General features: G+C 41.8%; 1 protein-coding gene across 2 annotated transcripts in view; it reads right to left on the bottom strand.

Moving 5' to 3' along the window:
• Positions 1 to 26,609, bottom strand: part of WNT8B (Wnt family member 8B) — a 69,027-nt gene that overhangs the window by 26,456 nt on the left and 15,962 nt on the right. Inside the window, exon 1 of one of the 2 annotated variants that reach the window (XM_034435701.2) lies at positions 44 to 147. The exons of the other annotated variant lie outside the window; for it this stretch is intronic. Coding sequence (XP_034291592.1) covers positions 44 to 111 — 68 coding nt within the window. The 5' untranslated portion in view covers positions 112 to 147. Of the gene's footprint in view, positions 1 to 43; positions 148 to 26,609 lie in introns of those variants that run through there. 2 annotated transcript variants of the gene reach the window in all.

The following is a 26,609-nucleotide window of genomic DNA, read 5'->3' as shown; positions in this document are numbered from 1 at the left end:
TAGCCTGTCTATAGAGCAAAGCAAAAAAACTCTGGTTACTCACCAAGGGTGGCTGAGATGGAAGAAGGATACAAGGAACAAGGTGCCTGGATAATAGCCAATACAAAACATAATCTGTCTTCCCAAAAGAAAACAAGAAAAAGAAAGTTTGTGAAAGCCAAATGTAAAATTTGGACTATTAAATGACTGGTAGAAGGTGAAACAAACTCAAAGAAATGTAAAATGAGATTCTAGCTTCTGCTCCTTGAGTATGGAGAAGTTAAAAAGACCTTAACTATGCTGGAGGACAATCAATCCTGAAGTGGAAGCAAAGGGGATTGGAGAAATGGAGCCACTGAAAGTTGTAAGAAGAGATTATCTTCTTAATTAAAGATTTCCCCCCCCCCTTCTAAGTCTTTCAGCCAATCAGAACTCAAGTGCCAAGAGAGAGACTGAACTGATCAAAAGAACACCCCAGGTCCCTCAAAGACAAATGGGCCAACAAAGGGATGGGGAGGAGGAGAGAGAGAGAGGGAGGGAGGAAGTGAGAAAGAGAGAGAGAAAGAAGAAGGAGGAAGAAGAAGAAGAAGAAGAAGAAGAAGAAGAAGAAGAAGAAGAAGAAGAAGAAGAAGAAGAAGAAGAAGAAGAAGAAGAGAAGGAGGAGGAGGAGGAGGAGGAGGAGAAAGAAAGAGAGAAAGAGAGAGAAAGAAAAAGAGAAAAGAAGGAAGAGGAAGGAAGAGAAAGAGAAAGAAAGAAAGAAAAAGAAAAGAAGAAAGAAAGAAAGAAAGAAAGAAAGAAAGAAAGAAAGAAAGAGAAAGAAAAAGAAAAAGAGAAAGAGAAAGGAAGGGAAAGGAAAGGAAAGGAAGAGAAAGGAAGAAAAAGGAAGGGAGGGAGGGAGGGAGGGAGAGAGAAAGAGAGAGAGAGAGAAAGTCCAATAGTCCCATGGCTGCTATTCCCACTATCTCAACATCCCAAAGACAACTTGGAAATACTTGTATATATATATATATTGCTTTTAAGGCAGCCACTGTGGTTGGGTGACCACTTTTGTATGAGCAAGTGAGATAGACTTGGAAAGGAGCAACATAAGATTGGAAAGGAAGATTGGAAAAGAGAGATCTTTTCCCTTAGAAATGGTCGACGTACAGACCTGTGGTGGACAGAAAAAGAGCAGGTGCCACAAGAGAGGTGGTTTAGGACGTCTTTCTGGTCTTTTCAGTCCTATTTTGGGGGAAATAACAACAATGGAAAAGTATCATAGTATTTGTATTTATTTGTATTTATTAGTTTGTCAAACATATACAAGATAGCAGGTATAAATATAAACATGGATATGAACGAAAGAAATGAAATGAACACAAATAAATGGGGACAGTAGGACAGGGACGGTAGGCATGCTAATGCGCTTATGCACACCCCCTTTATGGACCTCTTAGGAATGGGGTGAGGTCCATGGTAGACAGTTTGAGGTGGAAGCTGTGAGGGTTAGAGGATGTAACAACGGACTCAGGTAGAACATTCCAGGCATTGACCACTCTATTGCTGAAGTCGTATTTTCTGCAATCGAGTTTGGAGCTTGAGTTTGTACCAATTGTCTGCCTGTGTATTATTGAGGTTGAAGCTGAAGAAGTCATTGACAGGTAAGACATTGTAGCAGATAATTTTGTGTACTCTGCTTAGATCATACCGTAGGCACAGCAGTTCAAGATTGTCCAAGTGCAAAATTTCAAATCTAGAGGCATAGGGAATTCTATTGTGAGTAGAGGAGTGGAGTACTCCTCTTGTGAAGTACCTGTGGACCCGCTCAATCATATTAATGTCCGATATACAGTGTGGATTCCAGGCAGATGAGCTGTATTCAAGAATTGGTCTGGCAAAGGTTTTGTATGCCCTAGTTAGCAATACAATGTTACCGGAGAAAAAGCTTCACAAAATTAGATTAACAACTCTTAAGGAACCCAACTTTGCCCATGACCTACAGTTTAGGCACCCAGAGTGTAAACAAATATGTTCCAGGTGAGGTATCATGCAACTGTGTGGAAAGTTACTTCATATTCCTTTTCTTAAAAATACGGTATGCTGAAATGAATACAAAGGACAGAGGCTGCTACAATTGAAAAAGATTTGTGACCAGATCAGGAAGCTCTGCATTCATATTTCTAAGTCCTTTTCTGATGGTGGCTGCACATACCAGCCTGTGGGGAAGAAAGGGGTGGAATCAAATATTGATGGGGCCAACACTTGATGGAGGTCAGAAATGTCTGCAGGGTGTGGTCAAAAAAAGTCACCATGGAAGCTGAAATGGTGTGATCAAAGCTATTGCTGCTTTTTCTACGCAGTTCCCATAAATTATTCCAGTTCATGGAAGAAAATAATTTGGCTCATCAGTTAAGATCCTCAGCATAGAATTTAGACAAATTGAAAATTTATGCCAGCCCAGCTTGGTGAAACAGAAAGGTCTTCAGTGCACGACGGAAAGTACGGAGATCTGGGATCATTCGTATCCCTGGGGGTATCCTGTTCCAAAGGGTAGGTGCCCCCACAGAGAAGGCTCTCCCCCTGGGAACCACCAGTCGACATTGCTTTACTGATGGCACCCTGAGGAAGCCTACCCTGTGGGAGCGTACTGGTTGGTGGGAGGTTATCAGTTGCAGAAGGTGGTCTCGTAGGTACCCAGGTCCTAAGCCATGGAGCACTTTAAAGGTAAGAACCAACACCTTGAAACGCACTCAGAAGACCACCGGGAGCCAGTGCAGCGTCGGAGAGGTGTTACATGTGAGCGCCATGTCGCTCCCATAATCACCCGTGTGGCCGCATTCTGGATCAGTTGGAGCCTCTGGGTGCACCTCAAGGGGAGCCCCATGTAGACAGCATTACAGTAGTCCAGTCGGGAAGTGACGAGGGCATGAGTGACTGTGCATAAGGAGTCCTGATCCAGAAAGGGACGCAACTGGCGAATCAGGCGAACCTGATAGAAAGCTCCCCTGGCCACGGCCGTCATATGCTCTTCTAAAGACAGCTGCATGTCCAGGAGGACATCCAAATTGCGAGCCTTCTCCGTGGGGGCCAATGATTTACCCCCAATAGTCAATGATGGTATCAGCTGGCTATATCGGGACGCCAGCAGCCACAGCCACTTGGTCTTGGAAGGATTGAGTCGGAGCCTGTTTCTCCCCATCCAGATCCGCACGGCCTCGAGGCACCAGGACATCACTGCAAGGGCATCATTGGGGTGGTCTGGGGTGGAGATGTACAGCTGAGTATCATCAGCGTGAATAGTGGAAACCTTTTGGGAAAAGTGTATTTCCTAAAACTAGCTAATAACACCACTTTTTTTGGAGTAGTATCATAAAATTATATATCAATGGAAAGATAATTTAATCAAGAATGTAATGCAATAACTTTTATGAAGGATTTGCTATTAGAATAGCAGTTACAGTATAAAGAAGAAAAGTGAAAAACGAGATATACAATAATGATCACCATGGAAAAAAGGAGATATACAAAAATTATCACCATGTCAGTTAATACTTAGTTGGGTAACCTTTAGCATGAATTACGGCTTTACAATGTCTTCCCATGGAGTCAACAAAGTCTTTTACTTCTGCAGCTGTTATATATATAAGGAGAATCCATGACCTCAGTGCCTTCCGCCGTGCCCTTAAAACCTTTTTTTTCCAGCAAGCCGGGCTGGCCTAATTTTTTAAGTGTTTTTTTAATTGTTTTGTTTATCGTTTTTAATTAACGGGGCCAAATTTATATATATATTTTTAACTGTATTTTAATATTTGTATTTGATGTTTTTATTTGGCTGTTCACCGCCCTGAGTCCTCAGGGAGAAGGGCGGTATACAAATTCAAAATAATAAAATAAAATAAAATAAAATAAAATAAAATAAAATAAAATAAAATAAAATAAAATAAAATAAAATAAAATAAAATAAAATAAAATAAAATAAAATAAAATAAAATAAAATAAAATAAAATAATAATGTGAAACCAAGATTGAACAATTGCTTCTATTAACTGGGTTTTATTGCTGGGTCACTTTTGACTAACAAGTTTCGGCTTTAGTCTATGATTTTCAATTGGGTTCATGTCTGGGCTATTCCCAGGCCATTCCAGCAGTAGAATAAGGATTATCTTGAAACTCAAAAAAAAAAAAAAAAAGGTGGTATTATTAGCCATCAAACTCAAAAATACACTTTTCCCAAAAGGTTTCCACAATTTTGGCCACTACTGTACACTATTTAGGTCACAGAGCCTGTTAATTAAAAAAGAATACCCCTCATCCACAAAATGGCGGGCATGGCTTTTGATGATAGGAGAATAAGTTCCATCCTTCCTGCTGTCTCTTAGAAAAATTGCTATGGATGCCTCTGATGGGTTCAAAGGAAGGTTTGTTCCTCAGGAACACCACTAAGTTCTTGTGGGACCTTAGACACCCACCATTTGAAAACCCTAACCTAGAAGATGGACTGATGTAGTTGTACTTCACAAGGACTAGTAATAATGTGTTCGGCCTGACAGACGTGGTTAGGAAGGCTTTAAACTAAAACCTGGGAAAAGAGTAAGGTAGGATTTGAAGAGACGGACTCTGGCAAGCAAGAATATCCACTGTCTTGTCTTGCTTCACCTCCATGGCACAGAGGTAGGCACCCAAAAAAAAAAAGCCATTATCCCCTATTTCAGGGGTCCTCAAACTTTTTAAACAGGGGTCCAATTCACAGTCCCTCAGACTTTTGTGAGGGGAGCAGACCAGCTGGGTGGGCGTGACTAGGTGATCATGTGGCTGGGTGGGCGTGGCCAATTTAGCAGTCCATTAAACAATACACACAAATTACACTTTAATTTGTTATGGGGGTGGAAAGCAGGTTAATGAAGGGATGTGGCTGCCTTGGGGTGTGTGTGAGGGACTTCTGTTTGTGTGTGTGTGTGTATGTGTGTTTCTCTCTTTCTCTCCATCCCTCCTTCCCTCTCTCTGGAGGCCAGGGAAGCCAAAAACTGGTCCGATTTTGGTCTCCTCGGCCTCCGTGCATCCCATTTTTGGCCTCCTTGGCCTCCAGAACTACTCTGCCACCCAAAAACGGCCCCGTTTTTGGCCTCCTGAGGCCTCTGCATGTCCCATTTTTGGCCTCTTTGGCATCCAGAAGACGGGTGGGGTCCAGCGGGTAGGTGGAGCGATGTGGGCGGGGCAGCTTCATGGTCCCGCGCGGGCCGGATTAATGGCTTCTGCGGGTGCAACCAAGCCATATGGGAGAGAACGTAAGCAGCCCCACCGAGAGGAAATAAGGACCTCAGAATCAAACTGTAGAAATTAGGAGTGTAGTTGTAATGGGGTCTCTTAAACTACTCAAAAAGAAAAATAAAAAAGAAAACATAATATTGACTTGTCTATGCATTATTGCCCAGAATGTGAGAGATTAAAAAAAATACAAGTTTATGCTCTTAGTACAGAAATGAAACTATAATTTATAATATGCTGGGATAGAAATAGGAAATAGGAAATAAATAGAGTAGAGTAGAGTAGAGTAGAGTAGAGTAGAGTAGAGTAGAGTAGAGTAGAGTAGAGTAGAAGAGAAGAGAAGAGAAGAGAAGAGAAGAGAAGAGAAGAGAAGAGAAGAGAAGAGAAGAGAAGAGAAGAGAAGAGTTGAGTTGGAAGGGACCTTGGAGGTCTTCTAGTCCAACCTCCTGCTTAGGCAGGAAACCCTACACCACTTCAGACAATGATTCCCAGGACTGAATATAGCAATTGAAAGATGCTGTTCAAAACAACAAAGTGGGGGGTGGGGGAGAGGATGTGTAGTTGTGCTGAATGCTGACAACACCCATTCCTACTCAGAAATCCAAATGAACTAAGAGCAATGCAAATAGAGAGTATCTGAGTTAAAAGAGAGGAGAAAAATTTAAGCTGTAGTGTGGTTGGTGTAAATTACACCCTCCTCAGCCATGAAGAAGATAAGGGCAGTCTTTTTCAGAAGCAAGTTGAAATTTCTTGAAGAGTGTGAAATCACTGTGTTTGGAGACTTTAATTACCCTAACTTCTCTGGGGTGGAATGGGGATAAGTGCTGCCAAGTGTAGTCCTTCCAGAAAACTCTTGGCTTGTCTTGTTGGTAGACTGGATCAACTTCCTTGACTTAATGCTAATAAACAGGGAAGATCCAAATTCAAAGTGAAAATAGCAGGAACATTGAAGAGAATTATGTGATGCTGGAATTCTTAATTTTAAGAGAACCTAAAATCGAGAAAACCAAACTAATATATTGAGCTTCAAACATTCTCGGATGCTCAGAGTAATGATAAATACAAAACCATAGTAAGGGATGCTAAAGGAAAAGGGATTCACAAAGGGTGGGAATTTCTAAAAACACGAGGTATTAATAACACAAATGTTAACAATTCCAGGGAGCAAGAAAAATTGAGGACAGTAGAAGAAACTAATGGAACTACAGAAAAAGCTTAATGAAGATCTAAAAAGCAGACATGCAATTTTATTTATTTATTTGATTTCCCCCCCTGCATTTATTACTTTATAAATAACTCAAGGCAGTGAACATACCTAATACTGTATCCTTCCTCTTCCTAAGTTACCCAAAACAAGAACCCTGTGTGGTGGATTGGGCTGAGAAAGAATGACTGGCCAAGGGGTGAAATCTACTTATCTTCCCTACTGGTTTGGAAGTGCGGGCGCACGAGCTTCGCCATCATCAAGTCCAATTTTTGACCTTCTACCATGTGCAAAGCCTTCTGCACATGCGTAGAGGGTGGGCGGAGCCTCATGCTGCTGCCGCTACCAGTTCACCAAACCACACCACGACGACGCTACCGGTTCGTGCGAGCTGGACAGAACTGGCAGGATTTCACCACTGGACTGGCCCAGAAGCACCAGCTGACTTTCAGGGTGAAGATGGGACTAGAACTCATCATCTCCTAGTTACTATCCTGGTACCTTAACCCCCTACACCAATTGGCTCTCAGTAAGTGAAATGTGGGCCTTGCCGTAGAGCAGAGGTGTCAAACTCAAGGCCCGGGGGCCAGATCCAGCTCGCTGGGTGTTTAGGTCTGGCCCATGGTGCCACCCTGGAAGTAGCAAAGGACTGGCCAGAGGTGCCACTGCCAGTGAAAATAGAGCTCGGGAGGACCTCATGCAGCCCTCCTCACCTCCATTTTTGCTAGCGGAGGGTTGCAGGAGGCCATCCCAGCCAAAAATGGAGCTCGTGAGCCCATTTTCTTTGGTAGAGCAGTCAGGCTGCCACAGGCACCCCCGACACAAGTGGTGTTGAGCTAGCCATGCCCCCTGGCCATGCCCCCCACTACACCCCAGGTCAAACACAACCCTGATGCGGCCCTCAATGAAATCGAGTTTGACACTGCTGCCATAGAGGAAATACAGAACTGTTGAACTGATATTAGGAAAGCAAATGATCAAAATAAGAAGAGTTTAGCAAAGGTTCTTTAAAAATTTAAAAAGCTGAGTGATGTTCAAAATAAGGAATAAGAAAAGAAGCAGAAGTAAAGACCAAATAGCACTAGCACTATAGCACTTAGACTTATATACTGCTTCACAGTGCTTTTACAGTCCTCTCTAAGCAGTTTACAGAGTCAGCTTATTGCCCCCAACAATCTGGCTCCTCATTTTACCCAACTCGGAAGGATGGAAGGGTGAATCAACGTTGAGCCTGGTGAGATTCAAACTGCCTAATTGCAAATAGGGACCAAGAAAAGGTACACAATTCCTACTTGTGTTCCACAATAATATTGTGAAAGACAAATTGAAAGGGGCAGGATGGAAAGTTAAGATTGATAGAAATATAACTAGCAAATGCTTTTTTAATTTGCTTGGTCTAAAATCTTCAGGACCATTTCAATTACATATTAAAGAACAGGTAGATACAAAAGAACAGAGGGTATATGTTGCTCCTATCTTTAAAAAATATAAAAGAACTACGGGGAGCTATAGATTAGTCAGTGAACATTAATTCCATTAAGCTCCAAACAGCGATCTTAGATTAAGGTAGCAAAAACTACACCAATTTCACTAAGAGATAATGATAGTTTGGGGCAGTGGTGAAATCCAAATTTTTTTACTACCAGTTCTGTGGGCATGGCTTGGTGGGCGTGGTGTGGCTTGGTGGGCGTGGCTTGGTGGGCATGGCAGGGGAAGAATACTGCAAAATCTCCATTCCCACCCCACTCCAGGGGCAGGATATCGCAAAATCTCCATTCCCACCCCACTCTGGGGCCAGCCAGAGGTGGTATTTGCCAGTTCTCCGAACTGCTCAAAATTTCTGCTACCGGTTCTCCAGAACCTGTCAGAACCTGCTGGATTTCACCCCTGGTTTGGGGTATGTAGGATATCTTGAAAGCTAAAGCAGGGATTTCCCATATTAACTCATTGGTAGTGAGTTAATTAACCCAGAGTCTCTTTGAATGATTTGAAATTCTTCTTCTCAGATTTCTTTCTGTCTGGGCTAAGTTGCCATTTATGAAATAAACTGGGAACTGATAGAAACATGATTAACACGATAATACAGTTTTCAGTCTATAATCATCTTGAAAACCTAATCATTATCAGACATTAACATAGTTTTATCAAAAATAAACATTTCTGGATCATTTTAACTCTTTTTGATCAACCAACTTCCCTAATAGATTCTAGGAATGCTGAAGTGTAATATACCATCACTTCAATAGAGTGTTTAAAAGAATCCCTCATCACTTGCTGATTAGCAAGCTGGTTAGATATGAGAAAACTAATGGCATATTCATTTCAGGACCATACAATTGTCTAGGAGTGCCCTCTGGTGGCCAATGTGTAATAGCAGCAACCAAGGAGAATATTCTATTTTTTCCAGTAAAGTGAAACTGTAAGATGCTTGTGACTTCTATTAAAGCTAAATTGAGGTAAATTAAGTTTAAGATCTGTCACAAAAATTTAAAGCTGAAAAATATAAGTGCCAAAGAGATCAATAATTATGTAGTTCCTTGGTGATATCAAAACCTCACCCAACAAGCCAGGGGTGGGTTCTACTTACCTTTACTATCGGCTCGCTTCCCTCGCGCGCATGTGCAGAAGCGTTTTGATGACTTTGGGGTCAGTGGGTGGAGCCTCCCGCCGGTTTTACTACCAGTTCTATAGAACAGGTGCGAACCGGGGACAACCCACCACCGCAACAAGCAATAAAAACAGTCAGCACTAAGGGCCAGGAGAAGGAGGAGGAGGAGGAGGACAACAACAACAACAACAACAACAACAACAACAACAACAATTATGATGACAATTTGTGGCCCTCTTGCTTTTTAGATCAGCACCTGAACCACAACACCAGAGTGTCTAACACAGGCTCATAATAGGTTCCACAGGATTTTTTTTTTTTAATTTAGAGATGTTCTATGGCTATAATATTAAATATAAAATGATCAGATTCCAGAGAACCTGACCACCATAAAGTTCTCCCAGGGATCATTGCCAACTCCATTCCTGTGCTTGGAGTCAAATCAGTGGTGGGTTCCTCCCGGTTCGGCCCAGTTCCCCCAAGCTGGTAGCGGTGACGATATGACATCACCGAACCGGTTCTGCCCCCCCCCCCGCACCTCCCGCACCCCCCCCCACTCCCCACATTATTCTTACCTTTTATTTGGCCCCACCCCCAATCTATTGCTGCCTCCTGAGTCCCAGCTGATGGCTAGAGGGGGAAAAACTGTTTAAACTCTTGCTGCGGGGCTTCAAAGGGCCGTCCTACAGCTGATTAGTGTTAAAAGAAAACAAATGAGTAGACCGGTGCCTGCAAAAATACATGAGTAGACCAGTGCCTGCAAAAATAAATGGGTAGATCAGTACAGCTCTGCAAGCAGTTAAAAGCCTGGTAGACCAGTACCTCTGCTAAATCCTAAAGAATTGTCACATGACCATCAAGCCATGCCCACAGAACTGGTAATAAAAAAATTTAGAACCCACCCCTGAGTCAAATCATGCATGGAGGAGGTAACCTTACTAGTTCTTGTTAAGATGTACTACGTTCATTCTCTTCTCCTTCCAACCACAAAGAACTAGAACCTAACTACAAACACTCCTGGCTTTTAGCCTGGAGCCAAAGCTCCCAGGGATCCAATATCCAGGCTAGCAAGAGGCTAGAAGTGGAAATTGGCAGCAATCATAAATCTCTTTGTCTCTCTAATGGATTGCTTGGTGCATGCCATCATATCCTCCTCAGCCCTTTGTGGTAGAGAATTTAGAATAGAATAGAATAGTTTATTGGCCAAGTGTGATTGGACACACAAGGAATTTGTCTTGGTGCATATGCTCTCAGTGTACATAAAAGAAAAGATACATTCGTCAAGAATCATAAGGTACAACACTTAATGATAGCCATAGGGAACAAATAAGCAATCAAATCATATTAGGAAACAGTCAATATAATTCATAAGGATACCAGCAACAAGGTTACAGTCATACAGTCATAAGTGGGAGGAGATGGGTGATAGGAACAATGGGAAGATTAATAGTAATGCAGACTTAATAACTAGTTTGACAGTGTTGAGGGAATTATTTGTTTGGCAGAGTGATGGTGTTCGGGAAAAAACTGTCCTTGTGTCTAGTTGTTCTGGTGTGCAGTGCTCTATAGCATCGTTTTGAGGGTAGGAGTTGAATCAATTTATGTCCAGGATGCGAGGGATCTGTAAATATTTTCACAGCCCTCTTTTTGACTCGTGCAGTATACAGGTCCTCAATGGAAGGCAGGTTCCATAGCAATTGTTTTTTCTGCAGTTCTAATTATCTGTTGAAGTCTGGGTCTGTCTTATTGGGTTGCAGAACCAAACCAGACAGTTATAGAGGTGCAGATGACAGACTCAATAATTCCTCTCTAGAACTGAATCAGCAGCTCCTTGGGCTTCCTGAGTTGGCGCAGAAAGAACATTCTTTGTTGTGCTTTTTTTTTTTACAATAAGATTAGTAAATTTATAAGCCTAGCAGCTGTCCAAAGCTTTTGAAAACATTTGGGACCAAACTTTCACTTTCCCTGTTCCATCATCCCATAGTGTTATATCAAGATCAAACACAGATGCTGCATCCTATTTTCTCTAGAACTACTCCCATTTTGCCCCAGCTCTGGAGTAATGTTTCTCTTTCACTGTTTTCTTGCTCTGTAGGGCAAGCAGTCCATATCTGTACTCCAAGGAGGAAAATAATTAATAGGTCGACTAAATCAAAATAGTCTTCTTCGTTAGTATGGTTTGACAGTTATGTGGCTATTTGCATCAAGTTTCATTGCATTTGCATTTACTAGTAACTATGAGAAAAAGTTGCATTGGACGAATTTAATGAAGCTTTATCGATTTTAGATTATTTAGAGCAGGGGTCCCCAACCTCCGAACTGCAGCCCACTACTGGGCAGTGAGTTATTTGGAACCGGCCGCAAAAGCAGCAGGCGGGCACTCTCATCCCCACTTGTGAGTGCTCCATTCAAATGGAGCTATGGACACGCTTGCTGGCCACTTGCATGAAACCATTCCCTCTCCCCAACACAAAGTTGGAAAGATTGGGGAACTCTGGTTTAGAGGGGTGGTTGTTGTTAGTTGCGAAGTTGTGTCCGACCCATCGCAACCCCATGGACAACATTCCTCCAGGCCAGGGGTGGGTTCTAAATTTTTTTACTACTGGTTCTGTGGGCGTGGCTTATTTTGTGGGTGTGGCTTGGAGGTCATGTGACTAGGTGGGCGTGGCTAGCTGGTCAGAGTCATTTCTGGAAGGTCCTCGCACTTACGACCAGTCCTCGCACTTACGACCCGACTCATTTGTTTGCTTTTAACACTGATCAGCTGTTTTTTTTCCCTCTAGTCATCAGTTGGGACTCAGGAGGCAGCAAAAATTGGGGGTGGGACCAAATAAAAGGTAAGAATAACATGGGGGGGTGGGGGGGTGGGAGGGTGGGGGGGAGAACTGATTCAGTGACGTCATATCGTCACCGCTACCGGCTCGGCCGCACCGGACCAAACCGGGAGGAACCCACCACTGCTCCAGGCCTTCCTGTCCTCTACCATCCTTTGGAGTCCATTTATGCTCACGCCAACTGCTTCAATGACTCCATCCAGCCACGTCGTTCTCTGCCGTCCCCTTCTTCTTTTGCCCTCAATCATTCCCAGCATTAGGCTCTTCTCCAGTGAGTCCTTCCTTCTCATTAGGTGGCCAAAGTATTTGAGTTTCATCTTCAGGATCTGGCCTTCTAAAGAGACGTCAGGGTTGATCTTCTCTAGGACTGACCGGTTGGATCGCCTTGCAGTCCAAGGGACTCTCAGGAGTCTTCTCCAGCACCAGAGTTCAAAGGCCTCAATCCTTTGGCTATAGCCTAATTCCGGGGAAGGTTACTTAGCAGGTTTGGAGTACAGCCTGATCCCTCTATGGTGATCTCCTTCTCAAACAAAAAGAAGCTTTGAACTCTTCTTCATGTTTTTATTCAGCAATTTACCATTCTTTCTTCCTGAGACTTTTTTAATTTAACAATGTCCTATCTTCTAGTTTGTTTCTAGGTTGTTCTAGAATTTCCTGTACAAAGACCAGCCCTGCCAGGGAGACCAGGTGACATATCCGAGAAAATCAAGTGCACCAAATCAGAAAAGGCAGAAACTGACCACCTGTGCTTGGGAGATGCCTACCGTGTCCCTTTCTTCCATGGCTAAATGGATTGTCGGGGTTCCAATGGATGCCCTAATTAATTCATGAGCTTCAAGCCTGTCAGCACATACCCAAGTGGAGTCAGCTCTGCCCCACAACTTCAGAAGGCAACTTCTGTTCCACTGGTTGATTGTTCTCACCGTCAGAAAATTTCTCCTTATTTCTTGGTTGAATCTCTCCTTGATCAGTTTCCATCCATTATTCCTTATCTGGCCTTCAGGTGCCTTGGAAAATAGCTTGACCCCTTCTTCTCTGTGGCAGCCCCTCAGATATTGGAAGACTGCTTTGATGTCTCCCTTGGTCCTTCTCTTCACTAGACTAGCCATGCCCAGTTCCTGTAACCGTTCTTCATATGTTTTAGTTTCCAGCCCCCTAATCATCCTGGTTGCTCTTCTCTGCACATTTTCTAGAGTCTCAACATCTTTTTTATAGTGTGATGACCAAAACTGGATGCAGTATTCTAGGTGTGGTCTCACTAAGGCTTTATAGAGAGGTATTAGTACCTCACTTGATCTTGATTGTATCCCTCTGTTAATGCAATTTAGGATTACATTGACTTTTTTGGCTGCCGCTGCACACTACTGACTCATATTTAACTGGTTGTCCACTAAGACTCCAAGATCCTTCTCACAGTTACTGCTATTAAGCCTGGTTTCACCCTGTCAATATGTGTACTCTTGGTATTTCTTGCCTAAGCATAGGACTTTACTTTTCTCTACGTTGAATTTCATATTGTTAGATAGGGTTTAGCCCAGGGTTTAAGTCTGTCAAGATCCATCTGGATCTTGAGCCTATCTTCTAGGGTGTTAGCTATTCCTGCCAGTTTAGTATCATCTGCAAATTTGGTAATTTCCCCTTCTATTCCCTCATCTAAGTCATTTATGAAGATATTGAAGAGTACTGGGCCTAAGACGGAACCTTGTGGTGCCCCACTGCTTACTGCCCTTCATATAACTAGCAAATACTTTTTTAATTTGCTTGGTCTAAAATCTTCAGGACCCTTTCAATTACATATTAAAGACAGGTAGATACAAAGGAACAGAGGGTAAATGTTGCTCCTATCTTAAAAAAATATAAAAGAACTACAGGGAACTATAGATTAATCAGTGAACATTAATTCCATTAAGCTCCAAACAGCAATCTTAGATTAAGGTAGCAAAATCTACACCAATTTCACTAAGAGATAATGATAATTTGGGGTATGTAGGACATCTTGAAAGCTAAAGCAGAGATTTCCCATATTAACTCATTGATAGTGAGTTAATTAACCCAAAGTCTCTTTGAATGATTTGAAATTCTTCTTCTCAGATTTCTTTCTGTCTGGACTAAGTTACCATTTATGAAATAAATTGGGAACCGATGGAAACATGATTAATATGATAATACAGTTTTCAGTCTGTAATCATCTTGAAAACCTAATCATTATCAGACATTAACATAGCTTTATCAAAAATAAACATTTCTGGATCATTTTAACTCTTTTTGATCAACCAACTTCCCTAATAGACTCTGGGAATGCTGAAGTGTAATATACCATCACTTCAATAAAATATTTAAAAGAATCCCAAAAGATTCGAACTGCCGAGCTGCAGCTAGCAGTCAGTTGAAGTAGCCTGAAGTACTGTACTTTAACCACTGTGCCAGCTTGGCTCTTACCATCTTGGATGTTGTTAATGGTCATAAGTGCAAAGATCAGTTGCAAGTGCAAAGACCAGACTCTTTTCAGCAGTACTGTAACATTGAACAGTGGCTAAATGAATGGTCATGATGCAATCTTTCAAAGCAAGTAAATTTAGTGCCAGCTGACATGCTAATTAGAGGGACATGATGGCTCAGTGGCTAAGATGCTGAGCTTATCGATCGAAAGGTCGGAAGTTCAGTGGTTCAAATCCCTAGTGCCACGTAACAGGGTGAGTTCCTGTTTTTCTACTTTCTGAGTGTGAAGAACAACAATCATCGTCAAATTTTCAGCATGAAACAGGGACAAAATGCAAACTATTAGGGTAGAAGGGTATTCTTTCATCAGCAGACCTGTCCAGCCATAGGAATGATTTTGTCAGAAGTGTGGCAAGCTGAACTGTTTTGCAACAAAATAGATGACAGTGAACCTTAATCCACAAAGCTGTTACATCAGCATAAAACCGTGCAATACTAGGCTATTAATATCAACCAGGTTAAAACTTAATCTACAGGATGGCACGAGCCAACATCACATTCCCACTGCAGCCAACTGGATAAATGATCTGTCAGTGTTGGCAAACCAAGTGCCAAAACTGAAGCTTGCCCGCAAGAGTGTGGGGGAGTGCCAGAAACCAGAAGAGCAATCCCCCAGTGCTCATGTGCGCACGGGGAAGCTGAGCTTCCAGTTTTTGGCATGCACATGCGCGCCGGTCACCTGATCTTCTGGTTTCTGGCGCGCATGTGCGTGCAGAGACCAGCTGGCCAGCGCACATGGTTGTGCTGGAAACCAGAAGCTCAGCTCATTCCGACTACGAGAACACTGTATATAATCATTGAAGAAATCTCTCAGTGTCAATGAAGGGTCCTAACCAGTGGTGAGATTCAAATAATTTAACAACCGGTTCTCTGCCCTAATGACTGGCTGGGTAGGTGTGGCCGGGTGATCATATGACTGGGTGGGCATGGTCAACTCAACATCACTCATCACACCCAGCCCTGCCTCCCCCCCCACTCGCCTCAAAGGCCTTAACAAGGTACAATTTCCCTCTCTATTTACTACTACTAACCATTCAAAATGGCCCGAAAATTGCCCGAAAAACAGCCCCAAAATGGCCTAGAAAACAAGCCAAAAAACAGGCCAAAAACCAGACTGAAAACGGGTCAAAAATGGCCTGAAAAAGACCTCAAAAGGGCTTTAAAAATGGGCGGGGCTAGCAAGTGGTGGGATTAGCCGGTTCGCTGAACTGGGCAGAATTTTAACAACCGGTTTGCTCAAACCAGTCCAAACCGGTTGAATCCCACCTCTGGTCCTAACCAGATATCCAGTGGACAGAATTGTTTACTCTCTACTATCATCTGAAGCAAATACACCTAGTACCAGACATACATTGAGGCTGCTTTTCTGCTTCCTCCAATTTGATCTTCCTGAGCCAGACAACATTAGCGTCTCACAGGAACAAGTGGGACCAGAGGCTAGGATCACTATGCATTGTTACAGAGGTCAGAGAGATGAAAATTATTACCAACAGACCAGGGGTGGGCTTCAAAAAATTTTAGCAAGGGGTTCTCTGCCCAGTTGCTGGGTAGCATGGCCATGGTGGATATGGCCTAGTCAGTCTCCTGCACCACAGTGGGAGGAGGCCATTTTTGCCCTCCCCAGGCTCCAGAGGTTTCTCTCGAGCCTCCGGGACGGCAAAAACGGCCTCTCCAGGCTTCGGAGGCCCTCTGGGGACTTCCCAAACTTCCTGTAGGCCCGTTTTTTGCCCTCCTTGAGCCTCCTCACACACCCTGCACTTATCTGTATCTACTTACGGGCAGTGTGGGGACTCCTAGAAGGGGAGGGGTGGGGTGGGAGGAGCCAGCCAGGAGTGGGATTTGGGGGTTCTCCGAACTGCACAGAATCTTAGCTAGAGGTTCTCCCAAACCCCTGCAAACCTCCAGCACCCCGCCCCTGCAACAGACCAAAGAGCACTGATATTTTTCCCTAAAGAAAAAGTATTGATTATAAATATACAAATTCCACCAGCCATGAATGCATGGATGAGTTTCATGTGCATTTGAGAAACCGAATGAAGACAAATATATGTGTCCCAGAATAATGTTGCAGGAACCAATCTAGGTCGGTCACCAGGAAACATACCTAAAGGATTGGGTAAGTTCAGGAACATGGAGGAAGATGTGCAAAGTGGGAAAATACTGCAGGATTGTCTTTGCCATTATCCTGGTAGGTAGAGCTTGAGAGTTCCAGATCTCTCAGGAGTCTTTGGACAAGACACAGTCAATGAAAGTGCAAAACTCTATACCAGCTAAAAGAATCCCTTTCCGTCTGCAAGAAACAAGAATCTATCTCAAGTTTTAGCACCATATGCTGAAAAAAAAGTAAAAGCAGCTAATATCAGTATATTTGTTCATGAGCATTCTGGCTGCCTGCTCAGTGGAAAGGTTTATCAGAGATGTGCCAAGCTGAAGTATTTTGCAACTATCTGTTTTTCTAAGTGCACCTTGATCCAGAAAGCTGTTACACCAGCATAAAACAACACAATATTGGCTCATTAGTGTCAGCAGGATTGAAGCATGATCCAGAGGATGGCTCAAGCCAAGGTCAGGCTCTCGCACTGCAGCAAATTTGAAGAATTAGCCAAGTAAAGAAGATATACATCAATCTTATGATTTCAATGTTTTATCATCAAAGAAGTGGCTAGTCACAAGGGTTTTATAACTAGGACCATAGAGCTACATACCCAGTAGTGGGCTGCTGCCGGTTTCAGCCGGTTCGGTAAACCGGTAATTCTGGTGAGCAGTTGGCCCCGCCCACCTGCCCCTGCCCTATCCTATCCTATATTTCTGTGTTTTTCAGCTCAGCTGATTCGCACAGCACAGCGGATTGCCACGTCTCAGCTGTTTTACTCACCAGCACTGCAATAGAAAGTAAGTTTTAGAGATAAAAATGGCGTGCAAAGTGCGCACTCACTGAATCGGTTGTTAAACCAGTTGCAGCCCACCACTGTACATATCATATAATATTATGGACAAATAGACACGTGACATGTTGATCAAACACCACTTTATCAAGATACCCAGAAGAATAGAAAGGGGCCATAACTGCACAGTAATTAGCTGCTTTAGCTGATTAAAATTTGAAAGCATTTTGATTTACTGAAGTCATGATTAGTGGTGTGCAAATTCTATGGGCCCATCTGACATATGAAAAATTGCAACCTGGGGCGAATCATAATAAGTTTGAGATGCACCTTGGAGATCATGTATTCAATTCCGAGCTCAGTGCAAGAAGCTCTACAATAGCATTCTTGACAACCAGGTTCTCCCGTGTTTCTCAGAAAATAAGACTGAGTCTTATTTTCTTTTAGACTTGAAAATAAGTACTTGGGCTTATTTTCGAGGTAGTCTTAGTTTTATGGAGGTGCAGCAGGCCAGACTCGGTGAGCTGGACATGCTGTGGACGCATTGTCACCTCCATTCCGAACCTTCAGTGTTCGGAATGGAGGCTTTTTGGCAAACAGGAGGAAAACAGGGAGGGGGATTTTCCTGCCTGCCATCCTTCCCTCAGTCTGTGCTGAGCTTGAGGAATGGATGACAAGCAGGAAAATCCCCCTCCCCATTTTCCTCCCATTCACCAAAAAGCCTCCCGTTCACCTCCCAAAAAGAGGAAAAAAGCTAAGCAGCTGGCCACAGAGTTGCTGGCTTCGGGAAAGCGGCCCAAGAAGCAGAAGCGCTATGTCCAGAAAGAGAAGGGCAAAAGCAGTATTTGCTCTGCCCCAAGGAGCCAGTGGGCTGCAGCTGCAGTCGGATAGTTGCCCGCCCGCGCTGCCACTCATGCTGGCCATGCCCATCCCCCTGGCTTATTTTTGGGGTAGGAGTAATATTAGGTCCATCCCAACAAAATTAGGGTTGGGCTTATTATTGGGATGGGTTGTGTTTTCAGAGAAACACAGTATTTAAATAGAACATATTAATCCATATCATAAATCAGGGATACCCAAACTCTTTAACTATTCATCTCATCAATCCCTTCATGGATTTTCAGATTGTTCATTGACCCTAAACATTTCTTGGATAAAAACATGTATTACCTTAACTAACACCCTGTTTCCCCGAAAATAAGATCTCCCCGGATAATAAGCCCAATCAGGCTTTTGAGCGTATGTGTTAAAATAACCCCCCCCCAAAAAATAAGCCCTCCCCGAAAATAAGCCCTCCCTGAAAATATTTAAACACAGGTGCAACCAGTCCCCGCCATTTCCTCTGGTTAGGGTTAGGGAGACAGAGCTGGAAATCAGGTAAGATGGCAAGAGGAGCCCCGTCTTGCTCCACATGCCCCAAAATAATAAGATCGCCTCAAAAATAAGGCCAAGAGCTTATTTCGGGGTTCAAAAAAATATAAGACAGGGTCTTATTTTCGGGAAAACACAGTAGTATTATGAGCAACTGCAATAATAGATAAACAAGGCCAGTAACAATACACCACTAGAGACAAGTCAAGGCTGCTCTTACTGGAGGCTGACCATAAAACTGTGGGTCACAGTGTCTCACCAAAAGGTGCCTCACTTGCAGGACTAGGGACTGCCTGAAGCTCTACAGACACCCCAAAACATTAATTGGCCACAACTGACCTTCCATAATTGACCATCTATTGACACACACACCCCGCCCCAGATACTTACTAAGCCAAAAATTTCAGTACGGGCCAAAAATGGGATAGGTATCTTTAATAGTCTATTAATGATACTTTTAACAACTTTTGAAAGCAGATCATTTCTCAAAAAAAGCATTGGTTATGCTTTGTCTGGATCAAATGCATTAGCTATCTTTGAAAGGTTTGGAATGTATGAGTCACGGATTTTTCTAGAGACCAAAACAGTAATTGAAGTCATAATTTCTTGTGCACAATTCTGGTTTTATATTCTCCATGACTTACTTATTTATATTTATAAGCAGCCCAACTCCCCAAGAACTTTGGTGCACTTACTGTTTTTAATTCTCTATGTTTCATCTGCATCTTTGGCATTGATAATGTTACAGTCTTTGCTGAAAGAGTCCTGGCTGGGCTCCTTGCATTGTACTTCACCTTCTACTTCCTATTATCTATTTGATTTGATTCCAGTGTTATCCATTTTCCTTAGAAACAAGACCTGACCTGGGAATCATATCACCTGGCACCTTAACCTAATGTTTGAGCTATGTCTACATATACCTGATCTGCTACGAAGAACTCACTGGCTACTACCTGCTAGATTTAATAGTACTGATTTTTTGCCACCATAGACTAAAAGGTGACGCGGTGGCTCAGTGGCTAAGACGCTGAGCTTGTCAATCGAAAGGTCGGCAGTTCAGCAGTTTGAATCCCTAGTGCCGCGTAACAGGGTGAGCTCCCGTTACTTGTCCCAGCTTCTCCCAACCTAGCATAAGGTGACCAGACGTCCCGCTTTTGGCGGGACAGTCCCGCTTTTGAGCAATTTGTCCCGCGTCCCGCGGCGTTTTAAAAAAGTCCCGATTTTTCATTCTGCCTCCTGAGTCCCCGCTGATGGCTAGAGGGAAAAAAAACTGTTTGAACTCTTGCCACTGGGCTTCAAAGGGCCGACCTACAGCTGATCAGTGTTAAAAAAAAAAAACCTTGGTATATTTGCAGTGCAAGGCAGCCCTCGTTTCCTGCCGACTCGGAGCGGTAAACAGCGTCTGGTTCAGGGAGGAGCCGGATTTTGCTCTCCATTGCTCTCTCGGTCCACTGCAATCTCTCATCTCTCGAGAAGCCCAACCAAAGTTTCCCGCGCCATTTCAGGGAGTGTTCCTCGAGAGACGAGAGCTTGCAGGGGGCCGAGAGAGCAATGGAGAGCAAAATCCGGCTACTCCCCGAACCAGACGCTGTTTACCGCTCCGAGTCCCAAGCGACAGGAGAGGAGGGCTGCCTTGTGCTGCAAATATACCAAGGTGGAATCCTGATGCCGCCCTTACAGCGGAGAGAAGAAGCCGGATTTTGCTCTCCATTGCAGACACCAGATCGTAATGCACCACCTGCAAAAATGCGAAAATTTCCAAATGTAGCCCTGCCCTCTTACAGCTCTCCTGATGTTCAACTGTTGTCTCTCAAGGAGGATACTTGGCCAGCCTCATGCTTGATGTCTCCCACCTTGGCAGCTTTAAGACTTGTGGACTTCAACTCCCAGAATTCTCCACAATTCCCCAGAATGGGCTCGGCCGGAGTTGAAGTCCAAACGTTGTAAAAGAGCCACAATTGCCCAGCCCTGGGCTAGGGTAGGCTGATGCCGCGCGGATGGGAGGAGGGGCGGGCGACCCAGCAATTAAGTTGTGGTTTGGAGGTATATATGGGGGAAATTATTTGGTTTATTATTACTGATAGATATAATTAATTGATTTGTAAGAAATTGGATTGCATGGAAATAATTGGAATATTCATGTTCATATTGATTAATATACAAAAAAGATAGTTATATAAATAATTGATTTATATTAAAATGTTGAATTTGTATTAAACAACTGTATTACATAATTACATAATTAACCAATGTGAGGATGGATATAAAAATAGATGACAATGGGAAGGGGTATAATATAGAATAGAAGGGAAAAATTGAATTTGATTAAGATTAGAGATGAGGATGAAGGGTAATATTGGTTTTTTTAAAAAATAGATGAAGAATAAATATGGCAAAAAGGAAATATAGAAATTGTAAATTTAATTGAAATGACTAAACGCTGTTTAAATTTGTGAACCAGCCAAATATTCTGTTCAAAGAAAATACATTGTATGTGTCACATGTAAATGCCTTATTCTCTAATGTGTAAATAGTATATGAACGGGGTATCAGGGGTTAATTTATTCTTCACTTCTTAATGTATTCATAATTCACCACTCCCACACCTAGCTCCACCCATTGTATATATAAGGAGCTGTATGCATCCATTTCCTCGCTTCTATCTGTGAATATTCAGTGAATATAGAATGCCTTGTGTAAATAAAGAGAGATATATTTGAACTCTTAACTCTTACTAGATTTATTGAGTCTGATCCTGAAAATATTGCAACAAGCTGGTAGCAGAGGATGGTTAATTGACTCAATAAAAAATTTAAAAAAATGTCTAAGAGAGATAGGCCCAACACCAGGGCATACAGCAAAGAAATGGAAACGGATCAAGAAATAATCGACGAATCCACAAACGCGATTTCGAGAGAATCCGAAGAATACACCACTGAAGACGAAGAAATAATAGATGAAAATGATGATCGGGAGGAAATCAAAATAGAAAACAACGAACTCAGGTCAGAGATATTAAAACTATTAAAGAGCCAGAAGAATGATGAAAGCCTCATCGCGAACCTCCAAGATATACTGAAAAACAGCGGAGCAGCGAGAGAGAAGCACATCACTACTGGAAAAACAAAAGACCCAAAAATAGTGAGTGATATGACTGCAGAAAAAATTACTATGAAGAAGAAAAACGGTGATCCCGCGCAAAATTTTGAATGGCAGCCATCTTGGTTTCAACAGACCTCCAGGGTGAGCGAAGCAGAGCCAATCAGAAAACTCGATTCAAAATTTCTGGCGCGAAAAACATTACCAGACAACGAAAACGAAAAAGAAAATTCAAACACCTCAGAAGAATCAGAATCGGAAAGTGAAGGTGATTCAACAAATAATCAGATAAAATCAGCAATGAAAACGCTTTTTGCTGCATTTGGGCCAAAACTAAAAATTACCAAAAAGCTAACTAAGAAGCAAGCGAGCAAGCCAATGCCTCAAAAACTACCCGCTCCCATCCTGACTACGAGAGCGCTGACGCCCGAACCCAGAGAGCCCTGCCGATACCGCCCCACGCCACAGACCGATGCAAGCACCAACGCTCTCAAAAGAAGAAAAAGAACAGCCAACATCGTCAGGACTCCCAAGATTGAGCCAGAGACCGATTCGTCTGAGGAGGAGCAGAACGAGCGAGCTGCAACGATGAGAACCTCTCACAACGACTTCAGGGACGAAATGGACAACGCGCATGCGCAAGACTACGCAGACGGCCCAGGAAGACATGAATTGCTGAGAAGACCGTGCAGGCTCGTTGCGAGCATCCCCACGCCGTTTTGTAACTTTCTGCATTTACGAGACCACGGACTACCTCAGGTTGTAAGTAATGGACCTAATAATGTCGGAAATTTGCCCAGTGACTTCCCAAAGCTGAGGATAGATGGCATTAATTTACAAGAATGGTATCAGCAGCTCCAGGTTGTCTTTATGAAAGAAAACTTACTGTTTTTTATCACTAGTCCCCCAAAAAGACCTTGGACTCTAAAATTAGACTGTTTACACCATAGAGCATTTTTCTTATTAATTTCTAGTGTATCTCCTGCTATGTATCACAGCATTAAGCAAAATCTGACTGTTTCAGAAATTATTCAATGCATGTTCAATCTATTTCACAGTGACAGTGTAGCTACTACCACAAGGATGTCTAAAGATTTCTTTTCATCTAGGATAAAACCAGGGGTTTCCATAAGTGAGCACTTGATAACTTTAAACAAAATAAGAGCTGAACTGCATTTAAGGGGGGAGGTGATTTCAGATCAAACAATGAAAAGTGTTATCATCAACTCACTTGACCCATCATGGGATAATTATATGTCACATTTAGACACAATCAATCTAGGATACTTATCCATAGAAAGTCTATCCAATAAGTTAATAGCTGAAGACAATTCAAGGAGGAGTCGCTCTAACAATCACAAAGATGCACATAATGAAAAAAAACCAAAAATAGGTAAGCCAATTCATGATGAGTGTGCTCATATTTTACATAGGAAGTTAGGACATGCCAGTTTTCCTGTAGTACAAAAAATGACTGAACACGCAGAAGGTGTTAAAATAAAAAATTGTGAAAACTATTTGGAATGCTCAGTATGTAAATCTACAAAACTAAAAACTAGCCCCAGGCCAAGGAAATCAACTAGGTCAACCAACAAAATTTTTGATTTAGTACACATGGACTTAGTTGGTCCACTAACTCCATCAATCACTTATAGAAAACGTTACTTCTTGACCATAGTGGACGATTACAGTCGCTATGGATTTGTTTATACATTAAAACACAAAGATGAAACTTTTCAGAAATTTAAAGAATTTTATAAGCGCGTAGAAACACAACACAATACCAAAATAAAACAAATCATGACAGATAGGGGATGTGAATTCATGTCTAAAGAATTCTCCCAATGGCTGAAGGACAAAGGAATGTTACATTACACATCTAGCCCATTTTCTGCGTTTCAGAACGGAATTGTAGAGAGGAAGAACTCAACGTTACAAACCATGATTAGATGCACATTGGAAGATGCTGGCTTAAGCAAACAATTCTGGTCAGAAGCCCTACATTATTCCAATTACACACAGAATAGAACCTGGTCCAGCATTGTAAATAAGACACCATATGAAGTGATGTATAATAGGAAACCAAAATTAGCACACATGCACATATTTGGAGTCACTGCAGACGTACACATACCTAAACAATTAAGAAGAAAGGGAGAAAATGTGTCCAGAAGACTCAGATTTATGGGATATGAGACAGGCACTAAAGGATACAGATTCATTGATAATAATAACAAATTTATAGTTTCCAGAACAGCTGTGTTCCATGAGCAGGCCAACTGGTCTAAAATACATCTTAATGAAATATTTCCAAGTAACAACAAAGATACAAAATCCCAAGAAAAAGGAATTATAGAAAAGCAAAATGACAACAAACATAGAAACAAAACCAAAACATGGACAAATAGCCAACACAAAATAAAGACAGACACACTAACAAAAAAGGAAGCAAGATATTTGCATGATAATAATAGTAAACCTGAAAAAACAATTAGAAACACCAGAAATCAAATGCCAAATAAATACAAGGATTACATAATGCATATGGATAGTGAATCAATGACACCTAATACATATGAAGAAGTGTTAAAACTTCCTCGTAAAGAAAAAGAAAAATGGGAATTAGCAATGAAAAAAGAGATGGAAAGTTTACAAGGATTAAACGTATTTACAACTGCAATTGCACCAAAAGACAAAACAATTATTGGTACTAGGTGGATATATAAAATTAAAAACTTAGAGGGAGGCAATACTTTATACAAAGCCAGACTAGTCGCACAAGGTTATGCACAGAAATATCCGGAGGACTATACTGACACATATTCCCCCACAGTAAGAACTGAGAGTGTCAAAACAGCTCTAGTAGTAGCATCAGCACTCAATCTCGATGTATTCCAATATGACATACAGACTGCGTATCTACACGCAAAACTAGATAAGGAAATATATGTAAGAGCACCTCACAGTCAATACACAAACAAGAATGAGACTTGGTTGTTAAACAAGAGTTTATACGGGTTAAAACAATCTGGTAAACGATGGTATAATTGTTTAGTAAAAGTACTTAAAACTATGGATTTCAATGCTACTACTGCTGATAACTGTTTCTTTGTGAAAAAAGGTGATGATTATATAGAATTTGTATTGATCTATGTGGATGACATTTTATACATAGGTAAACATAAAGAGAGAAGAGAAACATTTGTAACTAAGCTAAATGAACATTTCTCATTGAAATCTTTAGGCAAAGTAAATAAGTATCTTGGTGTTCAAATTAATAAGACTAAAAGAGGATTCAAACTTACTCAGAGAGATAAGATCATAGAGCTCTTAAACAAATGTAATCTAAGTGATGCCAAGCCTTGTGACACTCCTATGCAGACTGACTTCCTAAGAAATGCTGATGAATCATCCCCTGAATTCAAAGATAACACGTTTTATAGATCAGTCATAGGTTCACTTCTTTATATTTCCAATTGGACAAGACCTGATATCGCTTTACCCCTCAATTTATTATCCAGACATGTCAGCAAACCAACAATGTACCATTGGGAAGCTGTTAAAAGGATATTAAGATATTTGAAAAATACATTAGACTTTTGTTTGATGTTAGAACCTAATAATATTAAGGAACCAAACCTCACATGTTACGCAGATGCGGATTGGGCTGGAGACACCTCATGTAGAAAAAGTACATCCGGTTATGTATTCCTCCTAAATGATTGTCCAGTTTACTGGTACACTGGCAAACAAGAATTAGTGGCCACTTCAACGACAGAAGCAGAATATGTTTGTTTATCTAAAGCTGCAAATAACCTTGTATGGTTTAATGATTTAATTTCAGATGTTTGGAAAAAACCTGCTTTACCTTTTGTTATGCATGAAGACAATAAAGCAGCTATTGAAATATCTAGATCTGACGCCATTGGACAAAGGTCCAGACATATAGATATAAAATTTAAGCATGTGAGGCAATTATCTCAGGATGGATTTATCAGAGCAGTACATTGTGAAACATCAGAACAATTAGCTGACATACTGACAAAGCCTCTACCTTCTAAGCAGCATAAGTACTTGACTTCCAAGTTATATGTCTTGTATTGTCCTGAATCTGAATGTAATTGGTGTAGCTTAACGAATCGGCATTTAGAGGGGGATTTGTCACATGTAAATGCCTTATTCTCTAATGTGTAAATAGTATATGAACGGGGTATCAGGGGTTAATTTATTCTTCACTTCTTAATGTATTCATAATTCACCACTCCCACACCTAGCTCCACCCATTGTATATATAAGGAGCTGTATGCATCCATTTCCTCGCTTCTATCTGTGAATATTCAGTGAATATAGAATGCCTTGTGTAAATAAAGAGAGATATATTTGAACTCTTAACTCTTACTAGATTTATTGAGTCTGATCCTGAAAATATTGCAACAGTATGTTTGCATGTGTGTTTCTAATTACTGCTATTTATTCATATTTGTTCTCTTTTATTCTTTAAAGTTTAACAATTCATTCTTTATCTTAATATCTTTATATTTGTTTGGGGTTGGCTTTCTTCCCGTTCATCTTTTTTATTGTACAGCAATCTTTCTCCTCAAACCTACCACCTCTCTCTTTTCTTTCCTTCTTACTTTCTCTTCCCCCCACCCTCTTTTTCTCCTCCCTACTTCCTCTTCCTTTCTCCTCCTCCTCCTCTCTTCCTCCCTCTCTTACCCTCACTCCTACTCTAATTTCTCTTCCTTCATCCCTCTCTATTGCTGTATCCTTTAATGCATATGGACTACTCAGAGGGCTGAAAAAGTTATTTTTGACTGGTCCTCACACTTTTGACCAGTCCTCGAACTTACGACTGTCCTCACATTTTACATTTTTGCCCTATCTTG

The sequence above is a fragment of the Pantherophis guttatus genome, chromosome 6, assembly GCF_059756535.1.
Source record: "Pantherophis guttatus breed Tessera chromosome 6, ASM5975653v1, whole genome shotgun sequence".
In the NCBI taxonomy this organism is placed as follows: Eukaryota; Metazoa; Chordata; class Lepidosauria; order Squamata; family Colubridae; genus Pantherophis; species Pantherophis guttatus.
This window is presented reverse-complemented; position numbering and strand designations above follow the sequence as displayed.